The 23031-nt window shown below is 40.3% G+C and overlaps 1 protein-coding gene across 1 annotated transcript in view; it reads right to left on the reverse strand.

Moving 5' to 3' along the window:
* LOC144537398 (cadherin-12-like) overlaps positions 1-23031 on the reverse strand; it is a 102947-nt gene that overhangs the window by 45632 nt on the left and 34284 nt on the right. The window contains exon 2 of the mRNA XM_078281090.1: positions 13088-13520. Within this exon, the coding sequence (XP_078137216.1) occupies positions 13088-13333 (246 nt within the window). The 5' untranslated portion in view covers positions 13334-13520. The remainder of the gene's footprint in view (positions 1-13087; positions 13521-23031) is intronic.

The following is a 23031-nucleotide window of genomic DNA, read 5'->3' on the forward strand; positions in this document are numbered from 1 at the left end:
TTCAATTTAGCCAAATGAAAGGGAACTAGGCTATTTCTTGTGGGCGATTTGGCTGTCAATATGGTTACAGGGTGATGTTGCCCTCAGGTGCTTCGCAGAAATGTGTGCTTCCAGGTTTTTAATGCAACACTGTGCTATTCTACTACCCTATGTTTTCATCAGATAGTAACAGGGGATCCTGCAACAAGCTGTGTTGTGTCTCTGTTCATTTATTATCCATCTTGTTACCTATTATTGGTGATTCCTGTTGTCTTTTGCAATCCATTCACGTGATCCACAGCATCATTTGTACTAAATTGCCAGTTTTGTCCTATTAGGCAGATGACATGACAATACCAGTAAACAATAATCTAATTTTTAAGCATGATGAAAGTTGTTCCTCCAATTGCTTGTGGCGTACCAGAGAGATCAGAGTGACAAATGGACTGTTGCAACAATGAAGTCACAATAGAAAGTCTATCTTGAAGAGCTGAATCAACATCTTTCAGACACTCACAAAAATTGAGCATTGTAGGCGTATATGTTGCAGGGCAATTGTAATGGGTTACATAATATTGTTTAGATGTGTATGATAGTTACATCATGTTACCATTACCATATAAATACTAATTACTAAAATGAGAACTCATCGAGCTGTACAGACTGTTCAACATACTTAAAATAACTGAAGCTGGATTAATATACTCTGTAATGTGGGCAGACTCATAATTGTGAGTACTATTGAATACATTATCACTTTGTATTTATGATTAATGGGGTGTTTATATTTGGTTGTCCTTTGACTGGCAAGAAAAAAAATTAATATTTGAGCATAGTTTTCACATATGCAGATTACTCAAAGAAGTACCCAGGAGAGGCACCTGCAAATTGATTCAGAACTCCACAATTAAAGATGAAAAAGAAATGAAAATGAAAATATAAAAAGAATAGGCACATTGCCTCATTAATTATAAATGAAAGTTGACTGATACTAATTAAAAATTCCATTACTCTAACAATGGTAATCAATTATATAAAAAGATTAATTAATAGGGAGGCAGACAAAGGCTTCTTTTAAACTACAAATCACCCATTTGGCTCAATAGACAAGAGGCAGAATCACAGCCACAACTGTCGTAACCGTATGTCAAAAGACAAGAGGTAATTTTCCTAAAGAGAGGAACCAATTGTCCATTCCTTTCACGTAAGAGTTGTTTCCAATTTATAACACGCAAATCAACAAAAGGGAGTCTATGTGGGCAGAATTCAAATGATGGCTGATAACCTTTACTTAAGTATTTGAAGTGACTAAATGAGCGGCTGTTGGCTCATAGAGAGAGTATGATCATTTGCACCCATATTATGGTGAGAATGTCTTTACACTCCATTGTTCATGATACACAAAATTAGCAAGATTCTCTGCTCAGGGTACCAGATGAAATGGGAAGCAGCTATAAAGAGAAACAGGTAGTGTGAGGAACTGAAAGATTCATTACCATCCAAACTTGCACCATCTGTTTGAGTAGATATGTTAAACTTTGTTATTTTTCTCTCTCTGTGTTCACAATTCTTTCCAAGACTGTCAAACATTTACATTTTATACAGTCAGTTAATGTTTTTTTGAAACGGCTGTTTCAGTGATCACGTAGCTGTTCAGAGTCTTGCTTAACCCCATTTTGGCAGGATTTATGGCTTGTTATGGATATGCGTTAGACATTGTAGGCTTAAAAGCTGTGACCTATAATTTCCATAATATTCTCTCTAACCATTAGACCACACGTGTCAAAAAATTTTGATCCGGCCCACAAATAAATTTAAATTCACAATAAATTATGGCCCGCCTTGTTGTGCGCCAAACCAAAAGGATGGGAAACAGTTTTTCAGACTGTAATTACGCGAAACTCAAAGCATAATTTGGCAGATTTGCCAACTTTGAGACTCATAAATTCCCACAGACCCAGAGAGTTTGCATATTCAAACCTGTGAAACAGGTGTGAGTCGGGTAGCCTTTTAAAAATGTAATCATAATGATTGTTTGCTTGACTAAACTCTGATGGTTAGGGAATATTTTTCCTGACTTTTTTTAGGGCTTTATGTGGACCAAACTGTAAGGGAGAAAGCTATTCGAGACATGCAACAATACAGTCAAAGATATTTGACTTTTTCGACTATATAAAATCATGTCAATAAACTCTACATGTCTGGCCCTTGATGTGATTCTCATTTTCCAATGTTGCCCTTAGTGAAATAGAGTTTGACATCGCTGCATTAGGCCATCTTTTGCCCTGTCTGGAACAGTTGAGGCGATGCAGATGGCCAGCCAGTGCATCTGCAGTGTTGTCAAAACAAATATCGGCAGGCACATTACTCATCTCCTATTTGTGAAAAATACTTCTATTGACTGAAGCTACTGAACTACTGGTACAAATGGGAAGAATGATGGCTCATCTGTACTGGCTGTGGAATAGTCACATACTTAGCATCCTAGATTGTGCTATACAGGGAATTCTTGGCTTTGAGAGATGGTGGTGTTCCCTGGCACTTTCAGGATTTGCAGCACATGGTCCCTCATTGGCTATGTAGTAAACGCGCATATTGATTAATTTGAGTGATTTCAGAGGAGAATGTAACCAACCGTTGTAGAAAATGCTGTAATTGGATTTCTGCGCCCAGGATTATGCAGAGCTCCTCTCAGGAACGCATATGGAAGCCACAACTCTGTGCTGATATCAAACCCAACATTGTTCCTTAAATGGCCCAGCAACCGTGCACCAGCAAGTGCATTCACATATCAGTAACATTCTGAAAAGGTTTAGAATGTACTTTTTCTTCTAGTCTTCAATGGCAGTTAAACATCAGTGCGGATTATGTCATGTAAATTCCAACTGATATTAAATGGCTTTTTTTTGTTCTTCTCTGCAACAACAATGATATCTGCTCTGTAAAGCACTTGTCCTGTGTACTCCTGTGAACAAATAAGGAATCTAAAGGGAGGATTTTATGTTTTGGTTGCATGTTGGCACTCTCTAGTTTTGCAACAATTTGACATAGATACTTAAATGGATACCTTATTTCGATACAGCCAATCAAATCTTGAATTACGCAGTAACGTGAGTTTTTTGTCAGTCACAACACAGGAGCCAAAACAACAATCCACATGATCTCCTTCTTGTGGAACATGTGCATGCGTCTTGCACCTTGTTGAAGGAGCGATACTTCTCAGGACATTTATTGTATATTAATTATACCTTGTGAGTAAATTGATCCCGTTCCATTTTTAACAGTGGGTTGCGCTTGTAGCAAAACCAGGGCATATACTACATAACTCCCATCAGAATTCATAATATGTGCTGTTAATCATTGTAAATCATTCTATATTCATTGGTGCTTTTGTATGCACCCCGGGCCCTACTGCTGTCTTGAAATTATTTTTATGTTACTATTCATTAATAGGTATAAAACTACCCTTCAAGCCAACAAACATTCAACCACTGTCCTACCAACCCAGTAGTGTGATGGCAGAGTGGCAGTATGTTGGCATATTGGTATGTTGTAGGTGGCTCAAAGTTTGTGCATTGTCAGGCTAGTGCCATGTCATACCACAGCATGACTGCTGGTTCCGTGGTAAGTTTCCACGGGTAGTCGGTGTACTAGTGAGCTGCTGATAGGTAAAAAAAAACACTGTGTCAAATGCGAGCTTATTATAGCTGATCGATATTGGCTTGTGAGCCATTTCTTTGCTGCTGACAGCTTGGAGCTTGCTATCTGGGTTGTGTCATGCCTCAGTCAGGTAATGGGGACGGAGGGAAAACTGCACACACACAGGAGGCTATGCTGGTAGGTATGCTGGTAGATATGCAACCACAGAAAATGTGTTGATGTGTGTGCTTGTGTATGCGAGAAAGGGAGGAAAATAGGACCAAATGGAATAGATTGACAGATATAGCCTAGGGTGTGTGACAACAGGTAAAAGCTGTTGACTTGTGGTCAACTCTGTAGCTGTATTAGCGCAGTTCAAATGCAGCGCTCTACATATCTAACCTGCGGTTATAGATGGCATTAATCAAAACCCACAAACATGGTTGTTAATAAAACTGTAACCTACCAGAGGTCAAAAATCTGAGGAACTAAGACGATTCAACAAGAAGCAGCTTTATCAAACATTACAAAACATTTCCAAAAAATATGTTTTCATGTGAGGTTATCTTTTGCATAGCAGATAACATGGTGTAATAATTATTTTTGACATATCACATTCATGTACATGATTGTTATTGATCTTAGAGACTGCGGTTAAGGCTAGATTCCCATATCTCATATCACACTTGATTAAACAATATAGTGATATTGATACAACATGCAGAATGCAATTTTCGACCCAGAATCACAACAATATTGCCCATCAATGTCAAAGAAGAAAATGGACAATGTTGACCACGGTAGTAAGTGATACTGATTGGGGCATTAGCACACCGTTTGGAAATATGATCCAGGCAATTCAGGAGGAAAGTCCATTACCCATGAGGGCAAAATGTATGAAATATATTACTTTGGCAGGACAGATGAATGGTATCATTAGCTTTTTATTTCCGATGTTCTTTTCAGAATTTCATTTCAGAACATTCATCATCAACATACATTACAATTGTAAATGCCCTCAACCTCTTAATATGTTCTAACGAGCGGCTGTATCACTGGCACACCTCATGCCAACCCTTGAGGAGAGCAATCCTTTCAAGTTACTTTGCATTTGACAGTGAATTACTTACTACACATTTCTAGATACATGTATAGACAAGAACATGTATGAGCATTTTTAATAGGAGAGTGTTAAATGCACTTTTGTTTTTACATAATCCACACATTTACTGCAGTTTCTTTACCGGCATTCTAACATATATTCCATTTAAGTATAATTCCTATTAAAAGACTGTATTAACAATAGAGACATGAGTCATCCATGCTGATATAGTTCTTGTGTGCTATCTTCCCTGTTTCAGTGATTGCAGTATTGTTGTATCAGAAAATCAGTTACGACGTTGGAAATGTTGCATGATCAACAAGATTGTTTGCCACTTTGCTCTCCTTGCTTTGCTGCAGGTCAGTGAATAGACCTCTGCACTGAACAGTGCAAAGCAATCAAGTTATGAAGCCTGTGATTTTGGAGTCAATGTTAATTTACTACTGCCTTTGCAGTTAGTCCCACTGAAGTATTTAACAACAGTGGCTATCATCACCATAGTGCGTAAACAGCTTTGCTGCTTTTATATAGGCCTCTTCAGGTTTTCATGCATTTTACAGCTAAATTCCAAAGCATTTAATCTGAACCAGATTTAATAGCGTGTAACACGCTATCGATGGTAAGGCTGCTAAATTCCACATGCTCAAATGATGGAATCTCTCTTTGTTGGACCGGGTGCATAAGTCTTGTTGAAACGGTGTTCATGTCCTCCTTATAGGTCCTCATTGAAAGATTAAATTGAGGGCTCCACCTCAGTAATAAATCTCCGCCAGGTGTGGGGTGGGACTGAGAGGAAGAGCCATCAATAAAAAGGATGGGCATTCCTTCTCTGGCAGGAAGCAAGGGAATAAACAAGTTGTAGGAGAAGCGGGGCTGCCCTTTCCAGCAAAAGTGGTTATTGACTTGTATTTAAATGAGCGACCTTTTGTCTGCATGTGTGTGAAACGAGGCATTGGAGCATGCCACTGCATTCCATTGCATGCTCAGTTTTGCAATAAAGGGTACTGAGACTTTCCTTTTATAGGTCATTAGTGTGACTTTATCTAAATTGATTTGATTTGTCCTTAACCTTCAGTTCATGTGCTGTTATGGGTATGCGTAACTCTCGCCAAAATGCAACCTAGGGTCTTTTTGTGAATGTACCCGAGTCAAACTTTCGTTTAAAAGCATAATTAGGACAGAAACGCCACTTTTATGATTTACCGTATTTTCGTTTTTCGGTCAAATGGCCTTTTGAATGGGAGTAATAGGGGCACTACTATGATAGCATCAAAATAGCTATTTTTAAAACACTAAGAAGGCTTTACACAACATGAAACTTTGCTCAAAGTATGACCAGGGTCTCTACACATGAACTCCAGCATTGAGAACATTGTTTGTGTACACAGAGTTCACTAAAAAAGGTTTTGAGCAACTCACTGTAGCTGTTGGTTTTCCGGTCGCGGTCCATCTCGCAAGTCAAAAATAGTCGAGGGAGGAGTGTGAAGATGGAAGGCTCCTAAAGCTTAGTTCCACATAAATACACGGATAATTTATTGTTTTGTCATTAGTGAAAAACAATATTGACTTTGTAGTTGAAAAAGGAGCCTCATATAAGAATGACATTTCCTGAAATGGAGTCAGTTTATTCGCATTCGGAGATTGACTCTTTTTGACTGAGAAAATGGCGGATAGCGTAAACAACAACTGCTAACGTGAGTTGCTCAAAACCTTTTTTAGTAAACTCTGTGGTTCTCTAGGTTGCATTTTGGCGAGAGTTACCCTTTAATAGCTGTAGCGTTGGTGAGTAATATTCATGGAACTTATTCACTTTCTGCATTTTCTTGCCAAGAGTATAATTAGTTTAGTCCCCTTTTTTGAGACATTGCCTTGCTATCATGTTCCTATGACTTGTTTAAAATTAAAACATGGTTGTGTTTAGGGCTGGGTACCAAATTCAATGCTTTTTAAATGTGGGGTATACTCGCCGCAGCCAACCTGTCGAGCGCCAGTTTGACGTCATAGGAGCGCCGTAACTGTTAATACTCGCATGTGGTGGTCGCGACACTAGTTGCGGTCTTCTCCTGAACAGAGGTGGCGCTAATGAGGAAAGACTACTGACTTTGCTATTTCTATGGACTAGAAGAAGAAGAAAAAGGTAAACAACTGCAGAACTGGCAGCAGCATTGACGTCAATGCTTCGATTTGATTCTATTACCTACTTCGTAGGCTCAAGCCTTTCAATCACCATAAAAGAACTCATCTTAACCCAGTAAGTTTACAAGAGAGACTTGCAGTCACTCTGAGAGTCCTGGCATCCGGTTGCCCTCGAGCTTGTTCATGCTTCCTGTTTCCGCTTTGTCGCGCGCCGCTGAAAAAAATAGAGTGGTGCAGCTTGTCTATCATGTCCATATATGTTCAGGTTAGGGTTAGTTTTTAACTCAATCCTGGTGCGCCATTGGATCTACGTCATTTTGACGTCACATTGGCGCGCGCGAGCTCGGCTGTGGCGACTGTAAAACGGCCCTCAGGCACCGCCCGAATTGCCTCTTTAGTATTGAGTATCGTCATTCAATACCAAATTTCAATACCTAAGGAGCAAATGTCATCTACAATAGTGAGACAATAGGCATGCAGCATGCTTCTACCAAGATATGCTGGTGGTTGGCTGTTTAACATTGGACATCGTAGAGACACGCCGGAAAAACTCTGTTACACGCAGACAGAGCTCACGTATCAAAGTCACTGTATCGGTATTGGTACCAGTATCGAACATTTTTCAAAGCTTCCCAGCCCTAGTTGTGTCTGGTGTCTTTTTTTAAATGGACTGAGAATCTAGAGACCAGGTTGTACCTTACGTAGGTCCAATCCCTTGTCATTGATATTGCCAAGGATAGAACTCTGTGAAAACCAAGTTGTAGCTATTGAAGTCACAGTGACACACTGTATGCTTTTGATTACACCTCTACTGGTAGTAAGTGGTCATTATATTTTTCATGCTCATGAATGACAAGCACAGTTCCTTTTTTTTTTTTTTTTTAAGTGGATTCTGATTTGCAACATTACTATAATTCTAGGGGAAATACGTCAAACAGCAATTCATGGCCATTATGTTCAAATGGAGAGGGAAAAAGAAATGCTGAAAAATAGCTGCTGAACTCAGCGGAGAGTTTAATAGAGAGTGAGAGGAAGCAGCTTGGCTTGATATACTGATATAGAGCCACACCACTAATGGCAGATTTTTCTTGCAGATAATCACTGCTCAGCATTATCTAATTGTGAGCTCACAGGGTTGTTACATTCACCCCTTTAAGGCTTCTGGGCTTTAATTGCTAATCTGCAATAATGTGGTTGTCAACAGGAGGTTGTCAGAAGTTTCACAACATGGAGCCATGTGTTAAATGTGAAATGTTTGTGCCCAAACTTTCTTTGTTGGTCTTTTGTGTCTCAAGTGACAGAATGATTATATGTATATATATATATATATATATATATATGTATATATAATATGGAATGGAATGGAATGGAACGAAATGGATGCCAGTAAGGCCACTTTTTTATATATATATATATATATATATATATATATATATATATATATATATATATACATATACATATATCTAGAGGAAGACAGGCACACAATTAAAATGGTTTATTTGTCTCTGTTTATTCTTAATGTCATGGAACTTGGGAGTTACACGACGCTGCTTTTTAACTCAGAAGACAAGCCTCACAATAAACTCAAACAGTTAAGTGGTGTAAAACATTTTTTAATATTCTTGGTAGACTGTTTTTCTTTATTTACACTACATGTTCAGTGTGATATTAATACCTCCCTTGTACTATTTCAAATGTCAATTTGAGTCACTCTAAGTAGCAACTAGTTGCATTTTCCATAGAGAAATTTTAGTGGCCCAGAGACTCTTGAGACATTATGTGTGAAAATATAACCACCTTTATAAACAACTGCAGTCGAGTTGCTTTAGAGCAAGGCCCCAAAGCAGTTGCGTCCTTATTAATGCATGCAGTAGGGACTAAAAGTAGTGCTAAACACCATGCTGAATCTTGTCATGACCTCATTTGCACCTCAGGGAGCAAATAGGATAACAAAATAAGTAGTGTAAGTTGCAGCTCCCAGCTGTAACTGTAGGTTTTCTAACATTGCCTTCATGTTTAGTGTCTGCCACCTCAACTTGCCTGACCAAAAGGCAAGAATATATCAATTCTGGCATAAATATATTAGGTTATAGTGTTGTGTGCATAAAATCAATATGACTATATTAGTGCTACTTGTTGTTTTTGTTGTCAAATTAAGTTGCATGCATTTACATGGTGATGTAAAAACCTGAGGTCAGATTCACTCTCTTTATTTTGTAGTCATACCATACCACCAAAACAAGTGGAAACGCAGACATGGCACCTTTTTTGTAAGAAAATAAATGTTGCTTTGCTTGCGTTTGTTATTCTTAAATCGACCACTGCATCTAAAGATGAATGTGTTGGGTGTGCAGATAGGCCGATATCAGTATTGGTGTACGTCAGTCGCTAAGTAACATGAAATCGCAGTAAAGAAATGCCAAACTAGTTTTGATGTGATTTTAGAAAAGTGTCACCATTACATAGTTTGTCCACCAGATGATGTGTCACCGGTGAATTCTCCCACTCAGTATCTTGTGCACAATTTAAAAAAAAACAACAACAAAGAATCTGTATCAAGATCATGTATTATGTTCTATGTAGGTGTGCAACTAACGATTACTTTCATTACCGATTCAACTTTTTTTTTTTTTTTTTTATAGTTGGGGATACAAATTTTAGTCGCTTGACTAAATATTGCAGGTCTAAATATATCTTCTTTATATCAAGTTTACCTCATGTATTGTGACTGTGTATGGTCATTTTGGAAGATGATGTGTGTTGTTGGATTTCACTGTACTGAAAGATTTTAACATTTTGTCAACTATGGGCAATTAGAAGTGAGATAGTCCTGAGATAGTCCTGAGATAGTCCTGAGATGCCCAAAATGTTGTTTTGCAAGCACAATGCTCCACTGCTGTTTTGCACAGCGGTATAATAGTGAAATGGATTAGTGAATCAAGCAGCATTAGACAATAATAGTTGTGATGGATCTCATTAATGTGTCTGAATACTTTGTGTAGTTTATATAGATTCAGGGCGGTCTAAGACTCGGATGACTATGTTTTGACATTTTAACGAAAAAGAAAATAATTAGGCATTCACAAGGACAACTAAATGTTATCATGTCTCCAAACATCTGCCGCCACTACAAGCAACCACTGGAGCATTCAGGCAAAAATCACCAGTTAATAGCCAAACCAGTTGATCCGTAACACTGGCACTGCATCATCAGTTGTTTCCCTCCTTCAGTGGTTGTCTTGCTGTCAGAACTGACAAAATGACTGCATCTAGTTAGCAATGTGAATTATATTTTTAATGGTCAGCGCTAATTAGTAGTGAACTGGCTGTTGCAATTATAGTTGGCAGTGATGCATTTATTACAACAGTCCTGTTCCTGACATGGTCAGGTTTGGTTAAGGCAGAAATTTAGCAAGGCTTCCACACCGTTGCAATAATTACACATTTCTGAATAATCTTGTCATTTGTTAGTTTAATTGCACTGTGAGGCAAAATAGAGACAACCATAAAAGCTGGACGAAACACTTTATATTGATCCAGAGACCTCAGCGATTAATAGCAGCTAACAAGGCCTTGAAGCCGCAAATAACTAAGGACTGACTTTTTCACCTGGTTTGTAAGTATGTGTAAATGTACAATTGTATTACATTTGGTTCAGAAAGGCACTTCTGCCACTGAGTGGAAAGCGGCAGTCGCTTGAGACACTATAGTCACAATTCTCTGCAGGTCACTGAATGGAAATCATGTTTACACTTGAGACTGAATACATTACCACAATAAGGCATTGATGTATTATAGGACAAACATTCATTGCACGAGGACTCACTGTCCATTAGAGTTAATTGATGTGCCTTGAAAACAAAACTGTTACCCTTCCGGCCTCTATGATGGTACTTGATAACTCATTGGAAGATATGTCACTAAGGGCTCCTGCACACTGCCTGCGTGGCGTGAGCGTGGCGTTTCTGTTGCGTGGCCTTTTCTATGTCTTTGCACACCAGAAACGTGTCTGACGCAGCGCTGCTGCTGCTAGCCTTGTCTGTACACATGTATGCAGTGTTAGGAGTAACGGCGTTTAAGTATAACGGCGTTACTAATGGCGTTATTTTTTCGGTAACGGAGTAATCTAATTAATTACTTTTCCCATCTTTGCAACGCCGTTATCGTTACTGAGAATGTAAAGGTGGCGTGTTACTACAATTTGGTTGAATGAAGCGCGAGGTGTCAGGCTTTGGCTACACATCAGCTGCCTGGAGAGAGCAGGGGTGGGGGGGATGATGACACCGTTGCAAATGCGATGATGATTGGCTGGGTGGGCGGATGCCCTGCTCACGCTGTCTCACTGCACACTCTGACTACCACTAAACAATCAGTTTTTCAATCAGTTAATATAAACATCTTTGACGTTAAAGATGTTATAGAACGTAATAGCGTTATAGAACATAAAAAATATGTTTACTTTGCTGAGTAACTAATTACTTTTACAATGTGGTAACTGAGTTACTAACTCAATTACTTTTTGGAATTACTTTTTTAAAGTAAGATGACCAACACTGCATGTATGTTCCCCATTGACAAAATGACCTCAAGCAGTAGTATACTTCATGTTAAACATAAATATAGACTGATCTGATTACAGCAGAGACATTGTCGGCAGTATTGACGGCAAAATAGTCTACAGAATATTTTGTTCTGTATTGAAAGGTGCATTTGAAAATCGATAATTATTTATTATTTTTTTTTTAAATTACATTTATATCTGCATTCGTGTCAAAATCTTGAGACTTTCAAACATCAAAATGTCATTTATTAAATGTATTTGTGTCAAAGTGACATCTTTTCGTCTTCTATTTTGCCTGGAAACGCTTCCAACACGCTTGCGAGTCGCGTGAAAAATAGGCGTTGGTCCTATTTCCAGCATGCACGCGTTTTCGAGCCGTGCCGGAGACGTACGTGTCGCGCAGGCAGTGTGCAAGCTCTAACCTGTTAACATGGGAGCCGATATAAAAACGGACCCGCCACGCAGCTGACACGCTCACGCAACGCAGGCAGTGTGCCAGGAGCCCTAACACCCCGCTCTCCCAGTCTCCAGGCATTATCTGTTTAACTTTCATCCTGTTATAGCTACAATCATTTTGAAGCCGAAGCCTCTCCCTTAAGATTGGCCCGACAAAGGTCCGAGGATCTCATCTCCAAATGCTTTCCATACTATATGGCAAAGAATCAGTCAATTATTTTGAAGCAGTGCAGCAGCCCAGGATTAAGTGATTTAGGAGTGCAGCAGATAGCAGCCTCCCTCCCCCTGCCTTTAGCCTCCGAGACTTCCACAAACAGCATGGTTTGTCAGGGCTGATTGCAGCGGCACTGGGGCAGATAAGTCAGTCTTACTATTATCCTATGTAAGCCAGGAGTGCCAAATTACAACTTTAGCCTTAAACCACAGAGTTTACTTACAAATGTCTTAAGCCACAGCAGAGAATAGAAAAAATCCTACACTAAAAACAGAGATGGCCAAGGTTTGAAGGGGGACCTAAAGGAGTGTCTGATGGGATGTGTGCATATATCTCAGTCTGAAATCAGTTCAGGCTATTTGGTCACTCTGCTGTCTTTTTATTGCTGTCAGCATCTCCCCTGGCTCATAACTATGATGTTCTGACAGCTTTACAAGGACTGTAATTTAAATTCATTCCTGTCATGCCATCGATCCTCTCACCACCTTAATGTCTTGTGTGTCTGGCTCGTCTAACATAGAAATGTTGCCACAGCTCCATTAGCATGTATAGATTCCCATGCCTGAGACCATTTATACCTTAAAAAACTAACAACAAGGACCGTTTCACAACAAGAGCATTAGTAGAGTAAAATGGTGAGGCTTAGTTCCAGGAAAACGGGTAAATTGCCCCAGTTGCCATCGGAGTTGGTACAGTGTAGATGTAATATTTTGATAGCCTTACCCAAAAGATTTTCACACTGTTCACATAAATGTATCAATAATAAATAAACCAATTGTGATATTGTATGTAGTTGATATTGCCCATCTGAAACCAGAGGACTTTTAAACTTGCTCTATATTAGCATGCTTTTCTGTGCCTTTTCTCCTATTTTATCTCCCTCACGTTCTATCACTTCCTCCATTTACCACCAATTCAATTTCTCCCTAGCTCCTTACTATGTGATTTATGACTTCTCTCGCACCATAAAAAAGCTGGGAAAAATAAGGCTTTTTACCTTGCCCACGTACTGCGGGTCTGACCCCATGTACTCCTCCAGTACAAAGAACTGGTTCCACACCCAGCCCCTTTTGACCCGTTGAAATCCAGCTGCCCCATTCCTCATCGGGCCCACCAAGCTCCTGGCGTGCTCCCTCCCCGTCCTGCTCCGTCCCAGTGGTGGTGTAGGTGGACGTAAACAAGAGACTGAGCCTTCGTCGACAAGAATCCAGAGGAACAGCAGCAGGCAGTTCCTTGTTAGCATTGGCGATCTGTGAGGTTCAGGTCCCCAAGTTAAAGTCCAGTGCTGAGAGCTGAGCCACGCTGAAACAACTTGTGACGGTGGTTATGGGAAAATGGGTGAGGTGGGGGGGAGGGGGCTGTGCCGGTGCCCACAAAGCAGTTTTCTTGGCTCTGTCAGGATGCCACTCAGAGATTTATGCTCTCATCACCTGAAGGAAAGAAAAACAAATGCATAGTTTAAAAGTTTGATTTAGCTGAATCCCCATTACATGCATTACCTATATCAATGATGCTGTGTTATTATTCTGATTAGAGACAGCTAAGGGCTGTCTAATGATACACATGGTGACTATACAATAGGTATAGGTTGTGGCTTGTTGTTAATAAATGACAATGATAGTGGCATGTTCGGGCTCATAGTCTTTGCTCCCACCTGCTTTAGTTTTCAACTTTTTAATGATGAATGATACGGGCATTCTCAAACATAAAAATAAGTGTTGTAATTATTTGGCTGGTGATATATTACCACAGCCCAAGACAGTTCTCTTGGATGCATACTCCAATTAGCTAGATTACTTGTCTCTGAAGTGAAAACTGTGACTTTGTTTTTGCTGTCAATTAGGCCGCCGCACACTGTGCCACAGACCTGTCGGTGTTACTTCAGTTCCTTGATTGCCCATAGAGGTTGAAAATCATGTATTATTTAATGACACTTTAATGAGAGGGTGGTGAAGAGCTTTTATGTTTCTGCTTCACAAAACCTTGTCTGAGTATTTTTAATCAAACCAAATCAGTGAGCCTCTGAAAATAGCGATAAACCCTTTTCAGAAAACTTGACACAAATCAGTTGCAGGCAACCATCTGAAGATATATAGCATGAAGCACTGACAGTTCATATATCAAATTGACATGTGCACTGTATAAGATGTCAGTGCAAAGCAGCATGCTCACAATGATTTCTTTAAGATGCTTTGCTTTCTCTCAGACATCACTCCGGTGAGGACCACAGCAGATTTGACAACCAACGGCCACAGGAGATTGTTCTGCTTGCCGCAGCATGTCATTTGACTGACACACGTTCTATGGAAGAGGCAGCTCGTACAGAAGATTACTAATATATAATCCAGCTCACAGACAAGCAATTGAATATTGAATTTGTTTTCTTCCAATGCGTTTTGTTTGTCTTCACATAGATCAGTGGAAGTAACAATGAGCTAAAAGATGGATGCCCCATGTCACAGCATTGTCGTGTCAAGCCATGAGCCATTGATTTTGCATGCACAAGTAAAGTGTAGTGAGAAAAAAATATACATATATATTTACACAATTTTGTAGCTACTCAACCACTTGTTAATGCAGTAGATTTTCATTCATGAAAACAACAAACTTGAAAAATAAGGTAAAACATGATTCCAAAAGTTGATCTAGGTTGATTTTGTTACTCTCCACCTTGTGACCTTTCTCAAAAGCTGTGAGTGTAGAAAGACTATGGTAATGATAGACTCTGGTTATACATCTACAAAGAAAAGTAATTGATGTAAGGTAAGTTATGTTTGGACAGGCAGCACATTTTTTATCATATAAAATGTGATGTCTTAATTAATAGTCATTCATTACGCAGCCTAATGCACAGAAGAAGAAATATTACCGAACCAACCTCATTTGTTAAGCCTCATTTATTATTGAGCACATAACTATTGCACTGTTGCTGTTCACACCTTGTTTGCAAGCCAGACTACCATATCAACAGTCAAGCATTCACACTTGTTACGAGACTCTTAATTGCGCTGAAAACAAGAGAAGAGAACCACAAATGGTTGGCCTGAAGAATGGATCTAATGGTTTCCACACCTGGCTTATTGTTCCTCTCTCCTTACTAATGCACTCATAAGTTGTACAGTAATGGAAGGCAGCGTGCCTCTAATTTCATAACCGGGGCCCCTCATTGACATCATTGTCTTTGATTAATTATACAGACTTGGAACATTGGCTTCAGACGGAGATTGCTTCAACGAGGTTATGCTGTGCACCCAGATCCATTTATTCTCTCTGTCACTGCAGTACCTTAAAAGTCAAAACTGATCTGCAAAGTTCTCCGTGCAAAATTTGCAGGAACTATCTTGACACGGGTCAGACATGGCTCTCCCGCAGGTCACTCCTCATTTAGCATTGACATAATGGAAAATGACTGTTTCCATAATTCCTGCAAAATCACGCCTCTGCCACTGTACGGCCCTGGGAGGGCTTGATGCATATTTTATGAGATAAGTTCATTAGCATGTGTCGGGCTTCGGTTGTGAGCCTTGACCCGTGTGTCTACTTCAGATAACTCGACGCAGTGGGCTGACAGCGTTCTTGCACATCACCTTCAATAATCAAAGAACATATGGCTAGCCGATCTGCTGGTGCAGATTACCGCCCACAAGAGACTCCCTCACAAAGTTATTAGTCGTCAAGGCTGCCATAAACCTGACAAACAAATAAGCAGGCATTGACTCCAGGAATGGAGGGAAGAAATGAGTCATCTGGATCAAGTTCTTGTTTTGCATACACTTTGAGTTCCTGTTAAAGTGCTCAGATTATGCTCATTTTCAGGTTCATAATTGTATTTAGAGGTTGTACCAGAATAGATTTATGTGCTTTAATTTTCAGAAAACACCATACTTTTGTTGTACTGCACATTGCTGCAGCTCCTCTTTTCACCCTGTGTGTTGAGCTCTCTGTTTTAGCTACAGAGTGAGACATCACACTTCTGTTGCATCTTTGTTGGGAGTCGCACATGCGCAATAAGCACTGCTAGCTAGTTGGTTGCGGAGCATGAGAGCGTGCCACGCTAGCAGCTAGGCGAGCATTATAACGTGTGTTACAAAGTGACGCACATTCGTCACAGAAGTAAAGGCTGGACTACAATAGAGCTGTTTGGAGCAGTTTGTGAACAGTGTTTTCTGTTGGAGATGGTAAGTCCCTTTGGGGTGGACTTTGGGCTTTTTCACTTTGTTAAACCTATAATGTGCACAAAAAAGATATATAACATGATAAAGGAAAGGGGAAAAGCCAAAAAGCATAATATGAGAACTTTAACAAATGCAGTATTGTGCATTGTCATTCAGAAACTTAATGAAGTCATAGTTTTAATAAGGTTATGAACCTGTCTACTCATGATTCAAAGAGGAATTAATGAGTCATTGAGGAGTTCTAAAAAAATGCTTTTGACGAAAAATAAAAAAAAATAGGGTTACAATATTTAATTTGGATGAAATCTCCATGTGTAAATGGGGAGGATGCTCTACATGGATTAAGTCATAACTCTGTTGTGTCAGTTTATAGGGCTATATTTCAGATCATGCAGCCAACGCACGTACACTTCCCTGTAAGGGCAGCAGTGCAACCAGTGGAGAACAATACAGTAATCTAATATGAATAATTCAATATCTTACAGGGTCATTTTGCGTAAGCCCACTTCACAAGCTTTTACTTTCAATAATTGAGATTAAGGTGAAGTTGAGTGTATGGATATGAGATTGACTTTAAGATTGGATGTGTTGAAGTGTCCTGGACGGGGGTAGTCGTTGGAAGTGTTGTGATGAGCATGCGTTTCCAGACCAGAGCTGCCGTTTTGGGAATTGACCTAACTAAGTCTAATGTGGTGGTGGTATTATTCAAAGAATTTCTATAAAAATTATAATATTCTCAAATATTTAGGCGATAGAACCTTCAGTGTGTTAAAGGCACATGCCGACTTATTATTATTCACAGTAACCCCCAGAGTTAGATAAGTCCATACATACCCTTCTCATCTCCGTGCGTGTTGTACCTCTGTCTGACGCCCCCACTGCTAGCCTCGCTTAGCACAGATCCTGGAGGTAATCGGTTCCAACTAGCCTACTGCTCCCAATAAGGTTCATCTGTGTTTTTTGCCCCCAACGGCTCCTTCCAGGCAGCGCTGCCTGGAAGGCACTAGGTACTGGTTATGGTTAGGGTTAATGTTAGGGTTAGGTGCCTTGAAGTCAACGGTCGCAGCGCTGCCTTGAAGTCAATTAGGCAATGGTTATGGTTAGGGTTAAGGTTAGAGTTAGGTGCCTTGGAGGCAGCGGTCGCAGCGTTGCCTGGAAGGAGCCGTTGGGGGCAAAAAACACCATTGAGCCCCAATAAGTGACAATATAACGCCAACATGTTCCTATTTACAGGTTGTGATTTGTATAGTCACAGGGTGTACAAATAACAAGGTCACTATGCTTTTACTATCTACTAATTGTTGACTCTATTACTCCAACTCCTGAGTGAACTCCAGGCGAACTCTCTGCTCCTCACCACAGGGCTTCAGGTGCTGCTAGCAAATCACTCCGCCCAAGTAGCAGAAGTAGCAGTGCTTCGCCTTTCTGAGAATATAGTTCCCAGTTTATGTACGGTTAGAAGATGGCTGTGTCTCATATGACCTTGTTATTTGTACACCCTGTGACTATACAAATCACATGTAAACAGGAACATGTTGGCGTTATTTTGGCGCTAGTTGGAACCGGTTACCTCCAGGATCTGTGCTAGGCTAAGCTAGCGCTGGGGGCGTCAGACAGAGTTACAACACGCACGGAGATGAGAAGGGTATGTATGGACTTATCTAACTCTGGGGGATACGGTGAATAAGCTAAAGTCCCAATAAGTCGGCGTGTTATTGGAAAAAAAAATCTGGAAGTATTTGTTGTATGGCACATCAATTAACACTTTTCTGCACATGCATCAAAGGACCGGTAGCATGTTCATCAGTACACATCATATTGTTTTTGACTGATTGTCATAGCAGTGAAGGCTCATATCATAACTGATGTGTTACGGTTCAGCGCTGTCACCACGATCGAAACAGTTACCTCGACTGAACTACAGCCTCGACTGATGGGAAAATATGTTCACTAAGGTTGAGGAGATGAAGGAATATAAGTGTTAGTCAGGAAAATCACTGTGAAGACATTGTGTTTGCAGGGCTAAGGCCAAAGAAGACTGTAATATCCTTGAAACCCTTCCGGGTGCAAGTGGGAGGAGAGAAGTGTAGGTGGAAGCAGTGTAATGAAAATGGGAGTAACAACACAGCTGGCCAGTCAAGCTAAATTATCAAAGAACACCTCATGCGTAGGTTACAGCACAGCCAACGTAATGAATAGCAAATACAACGGCTCTGTTAGTTACTCAGATACATCCAGTATACTCATTTACGATGCAGTTTGGCTTCAACCGTTCTGTTGGCTTGGCAAAAAACAAGGTGCTTTATCCATGTCTAGGTGTGACACAGTGACATGTTCTGCTAGATGCAAAGCACTGCAGAGGATATGTTGCTGTTGTTGCTGTATTGGGAAAAGAAATATACCGCACTATATATTTTTTATTTTCTTTATGACATTCATTGGAGGGCTGCTTGCATGCAAGGCTTGTGCCCCGAGCTGAAAGGAGCTCAGAACTTTGTTCCCTGAACAATGGAAGCATTAATATGATTCGATTGAGTTGTCTTCCCCACTTTTTTCTTGCATCCCATTCACATGCATACGTGTGGAGAGAGCCAAAGGATGCCTTCCACTCACATTGTGACTGGGCAGTTGTTAAACACGGTGGTGGATATGGAATGCCATGGGCACTTATAGAGGCAATGTTATTAATAGTTTGACTTACAAAGTCACCGTTCAGTAAAAATATAAATCATGTTGTTCTCTCTTTTTTAGGGCAGGACTGTTGGATGACTGCAGATTAGTTTTTGTTACATACTCATAGGTGTTTCTCTTATTTTGTCCAGTCCCTGTGTGTGCATGTTAGCTTACACACTGCAGGGATTTTTGACTACTTGGAAAACACTTTAAATTGGCTACCTTGGTGGAAAACCGATACAGCCATAAATAACCTTGGTGATTTGAAAGCGTGATTCCACTATTGAATGCTACTAAGTTTTTTTTTGAACCATATATTTGTCCTGTTGAAGAACACCTCTATCTTTCATTGAGTTCATTAGAACACTGAGGCAGTTAGCCAAAACACATTGTTTTAATAGTGACAAACGGCAACTTCTCCTGTTGCCAAAGGCTATTTATGTGATAAATGTGCCTTGATGCTTACTTTACTAAAGTGCTATGTTGGCAGAACTAAGACTGGAAAGAGACTTTTCAGAGGCCTTTGGTCTAGTTTGTGGAAGCTGCTTTGGAACTGTACTTTTACACATTTAATATTGGAAGATTTTGGACTAATATGTTACCCTCAAGAAATTTTGTTTAAAAAAAAAAAAGTTGTTTAGTCACAAATGATAACATTATTTATTAAAATTATAATACACATATAATACACATTTAATTAGACTACCACATAATAGAAAATGATAGTATTTTGAATTGATTCAGATTCTCTTCAGTTCTTGTCCTAAGGACTGGTATCGGGACTGATCTGGGCACATTTTAAAGGATCAGTGTTGGCTGAAATAAAACTCTTCTACTCTGTTTTGCCCACTAGTAATGTAGCAGTGCTCTCACTTGTGCGCCCGGATAGCTCAGTTGGCCCATATATAGAGGATTACTCCTCAATGCCGCGGGCCAGGGTTCGAGTCCGACCTGCGGCCCTTTGCTTCATGTCATTCCCTCTCTCGCTCGCTCTCCTTTCATTTCTTCAGCTGTCCTGTCAATAAAGGCCTAAAAATGCCCAAAAATCAAAACAACAAATATAAATTCTTTATATCCTGATAATCCAGTGCTCAGCTATCTTTTATCATGTCTTGACATCTGACGTTTTGACAGATACAAATATTCAGAGTCAGGAGACATGCCGGTGAGAGATGGACTGCTACAGAGATGAAATCTAGCAGCCCTGTTGCCCCAAGGCAACTATGGAGCACCGTTAGTGCACATGCAACTGCTGGCATCCAGCAGACAGTTCTCAAGCATGTACTCTATGGCTTCATCTAATTTCTGACCCTGTGACTTCTGCTGCTTAAAAACTGTTTTGTGGTGGCTCTTCTCTCAATCAGGGACTGTCAGTTCCTCCCTATGTCACTTGGTACTTTTTAGCCTCATCCTTCTGTGTGTGTGTGTGTGTGTGTGTGTGTGTGTGTGTGTGTGTGTGTATTTTTGTTTTTGAACGTGTCAAACAGAATCTGCGAGATGCGGCTTCACGAAAGCACACCGGAAGCAGAGCTGCAGCAGTGTTGGTTTTCAGAGTCTACACTGGATGCATTCAGTCACAGTCTTGCTATGCTGTCATCTGCAGTCTAGCAGTGCTCATAGCCCATTACGACTGAAACGCACGGCAGAAATGTGTCCGGTGTAAACAGCCTGTTGGAGGGACCTTGCCAAAGCAGCTGACAGACACATTTGTTGTTTTAAGAATCCAACCCGTTGCCTTTAAAACTTTGGTTCTGTCACAAATCAATTGTCTCAATCACAATTATTTATAGAGATGACTAAATGTCTGCCTTGGTTCTTTCTTTGAAATGTATTTCCTGCAGGGGAAAGATGCCCTTTTCTGGGATGTTGTTTCAACCCTGGATTACCCCTTCTTACAATATTATCCATCATATTGTAATTTAGGAAAACCAGACTAGATTATAGACTGAGAAGAAATGGCTTTGTCAGTTCAATTTTGGCCAGTTAGGAACCAAATCATTGAGCACAGACACTTCCTGAGATGGTATATCACCTTGAATATAATCCAGTGATGATGAAAAATAAATTAGCTGCGTGTCCTACTGAACGAAGGTTGCCTCTCTGTTAGAAAATGAACTTTTCCCCCCCTGAAGATATTGAAGGCTTAGCTGTAGAGACAAAACTGGCCTGAGGCAATAAAGAAGCACCACACTGACTCAGCTCTCCCTAGTGTGAACACGTCTGGATCCCCTGCCAACAAAGTCTATGATGCAACGTATATGGCTCCAATGAAAGGCTATGATTAAAAAGGAAATATATATAAAATGTCAGGCGCCCGGGATCAGAATTATGGATTTTTCTTCCTAACTGTTAGATGCTGTGAATAATCTGTGACATATTGTACCCACATACAACAGAGAAGAAAAAACGTCTCGAAACAGATGCCTGGTTCCTGTTGTGTGAGTCAGAGCTGCCGCTGTTCTCTGATCTGACTAAATGTACAATAAAAGGTGTGAATGTGGAGAACTGTCAGCACTCAGCTTGACTGTGAACCCAAAAGCCAATTTATTTATGGTAGGGGGAATCTTGCTTTACCCGCGACTACAGGATGTGCAGTGCAAACTCCGATAGTGCCCTCGGGCCCCGCTGCTTTAGTTCGAACTAAGAAAAGACAAACTCTAAGGCTAAGTTTTGAACCCTGTTGTTGTCTGGTGCAGTGTGTCATTAAATTCTGCCGAAGGCGATGCCAACTATTGACAGAGGAGGTTAGAGGAGGCAAGTAGATTATAACAAGACAGATGGCATTGGGCAAATGGTCAAGCACCTGTTCATTTCTAGGTGGAAAAGGAAAATAGAGTTTAGAGTTGCACAAAACCGTGTGTTATCAGAACACCTGAGGCCTGTTCTACGAAGCGAGATTTGGCGTTAACGAGCTAACTTCAGGTTCAACCCAGGGTTTTCTGTACTACGAAGGTGGATCACTTGTGATCGGGTTCAATCGCCGTGGTACCTTATGCTGAACGCCTAACCTGGTCGGGAGCAGGTTAAGTTGGACATCAGAGATTAACCGGTGTAAAAGCACCACCTACTGACCAATCAATACTCGATTGATAACGGCATCACCGTTCTTAGAAGATCAGGCGGAGCTCAGTGCGCAGAGAGAGAGAGAGAGAGCGGGAGAGAGGTAGAAAGGGGTGCGCACATAAAAGTTAAAACATTTAGAGACCGACAACCCCGTTAGCATTCCCCGATGTGTATATTTATGAAATATATAGATTGTAATGGGAGGGAATTACATATCGGCTCGGCTTGAGCCGTGTGTTGCCAATGCGCACGCCTACACGCAAAATCAGTTTGAATTTTGTTTTTATATATTTTATTTGCTCTCACGATGGCTTCCCACTGCCAGGGTTGCAACTGAAATAATAGGCTAAAGCAACGGCAGTTTATGGAAAGTGCACAAGTGTAATTATGGTCAGATCTAGGGCCTGACTGATGGGGAAGTGATATTAATAAGCGTTGTGATTCACGCATCTACAGCGTCGGCCTTTTTTTTGCCAGCTTTCCTTCCCGTTTTAGGAAGCAGCGACTGTATTGCGTTTTGCCTGCAAAACCGTGTCTGTGTTATTCATATTTATGTAGAATTATAATTTCCTCTTCTTATGTAAAATATGCGGTTGTTGACAGTCAACAAATGTGATCATTTTACTTTTCTGCTACCACAACTGTTGTAACGGACATGCGTTAATGTCCCACTGAATAAGTGACTCTTATTGAAAAATTAACAATGCAGTCAGTTTGACCACAAATATCCTGCTACCATCATGAAGGCCATTTGACGGTCCCAAAGTTCAGGAGATACTGTGGTTGATAGGGGATGAACATTTTCTTTTCATCAAAAATCAAAAATGCCTTTCATGTAACTCTAGTCCCTTTTAATTGCTAAATCAAATGCATCCGTTGCACCCATACTTTGTGAGGTAGAGGATGGGGCCCTTAAACGTAGTACATTAAATTCAGTCATGGGTTAAACCCCTTAAAAAAGGGATACATCAAGGAGCAAAAGCACCATTAAGGGGTGAGCTTTGGACTGTTAATCGTTTAGCTGTTTTTC

This window comes from Sander vitreus, chromosome 22 (assembly GCF_031162955.1).
Source record: "Sander vitreus isolate 19-12246 chromosome 22, sanVit1, whole genome shotgun sequence".
In the NCBI taxonomy this organism is placed as follows: Eukaryota; Metazoa; Chordata; class Actinopteri; order Perciformes; family Percidae; genus Sander; species Sander vitreus.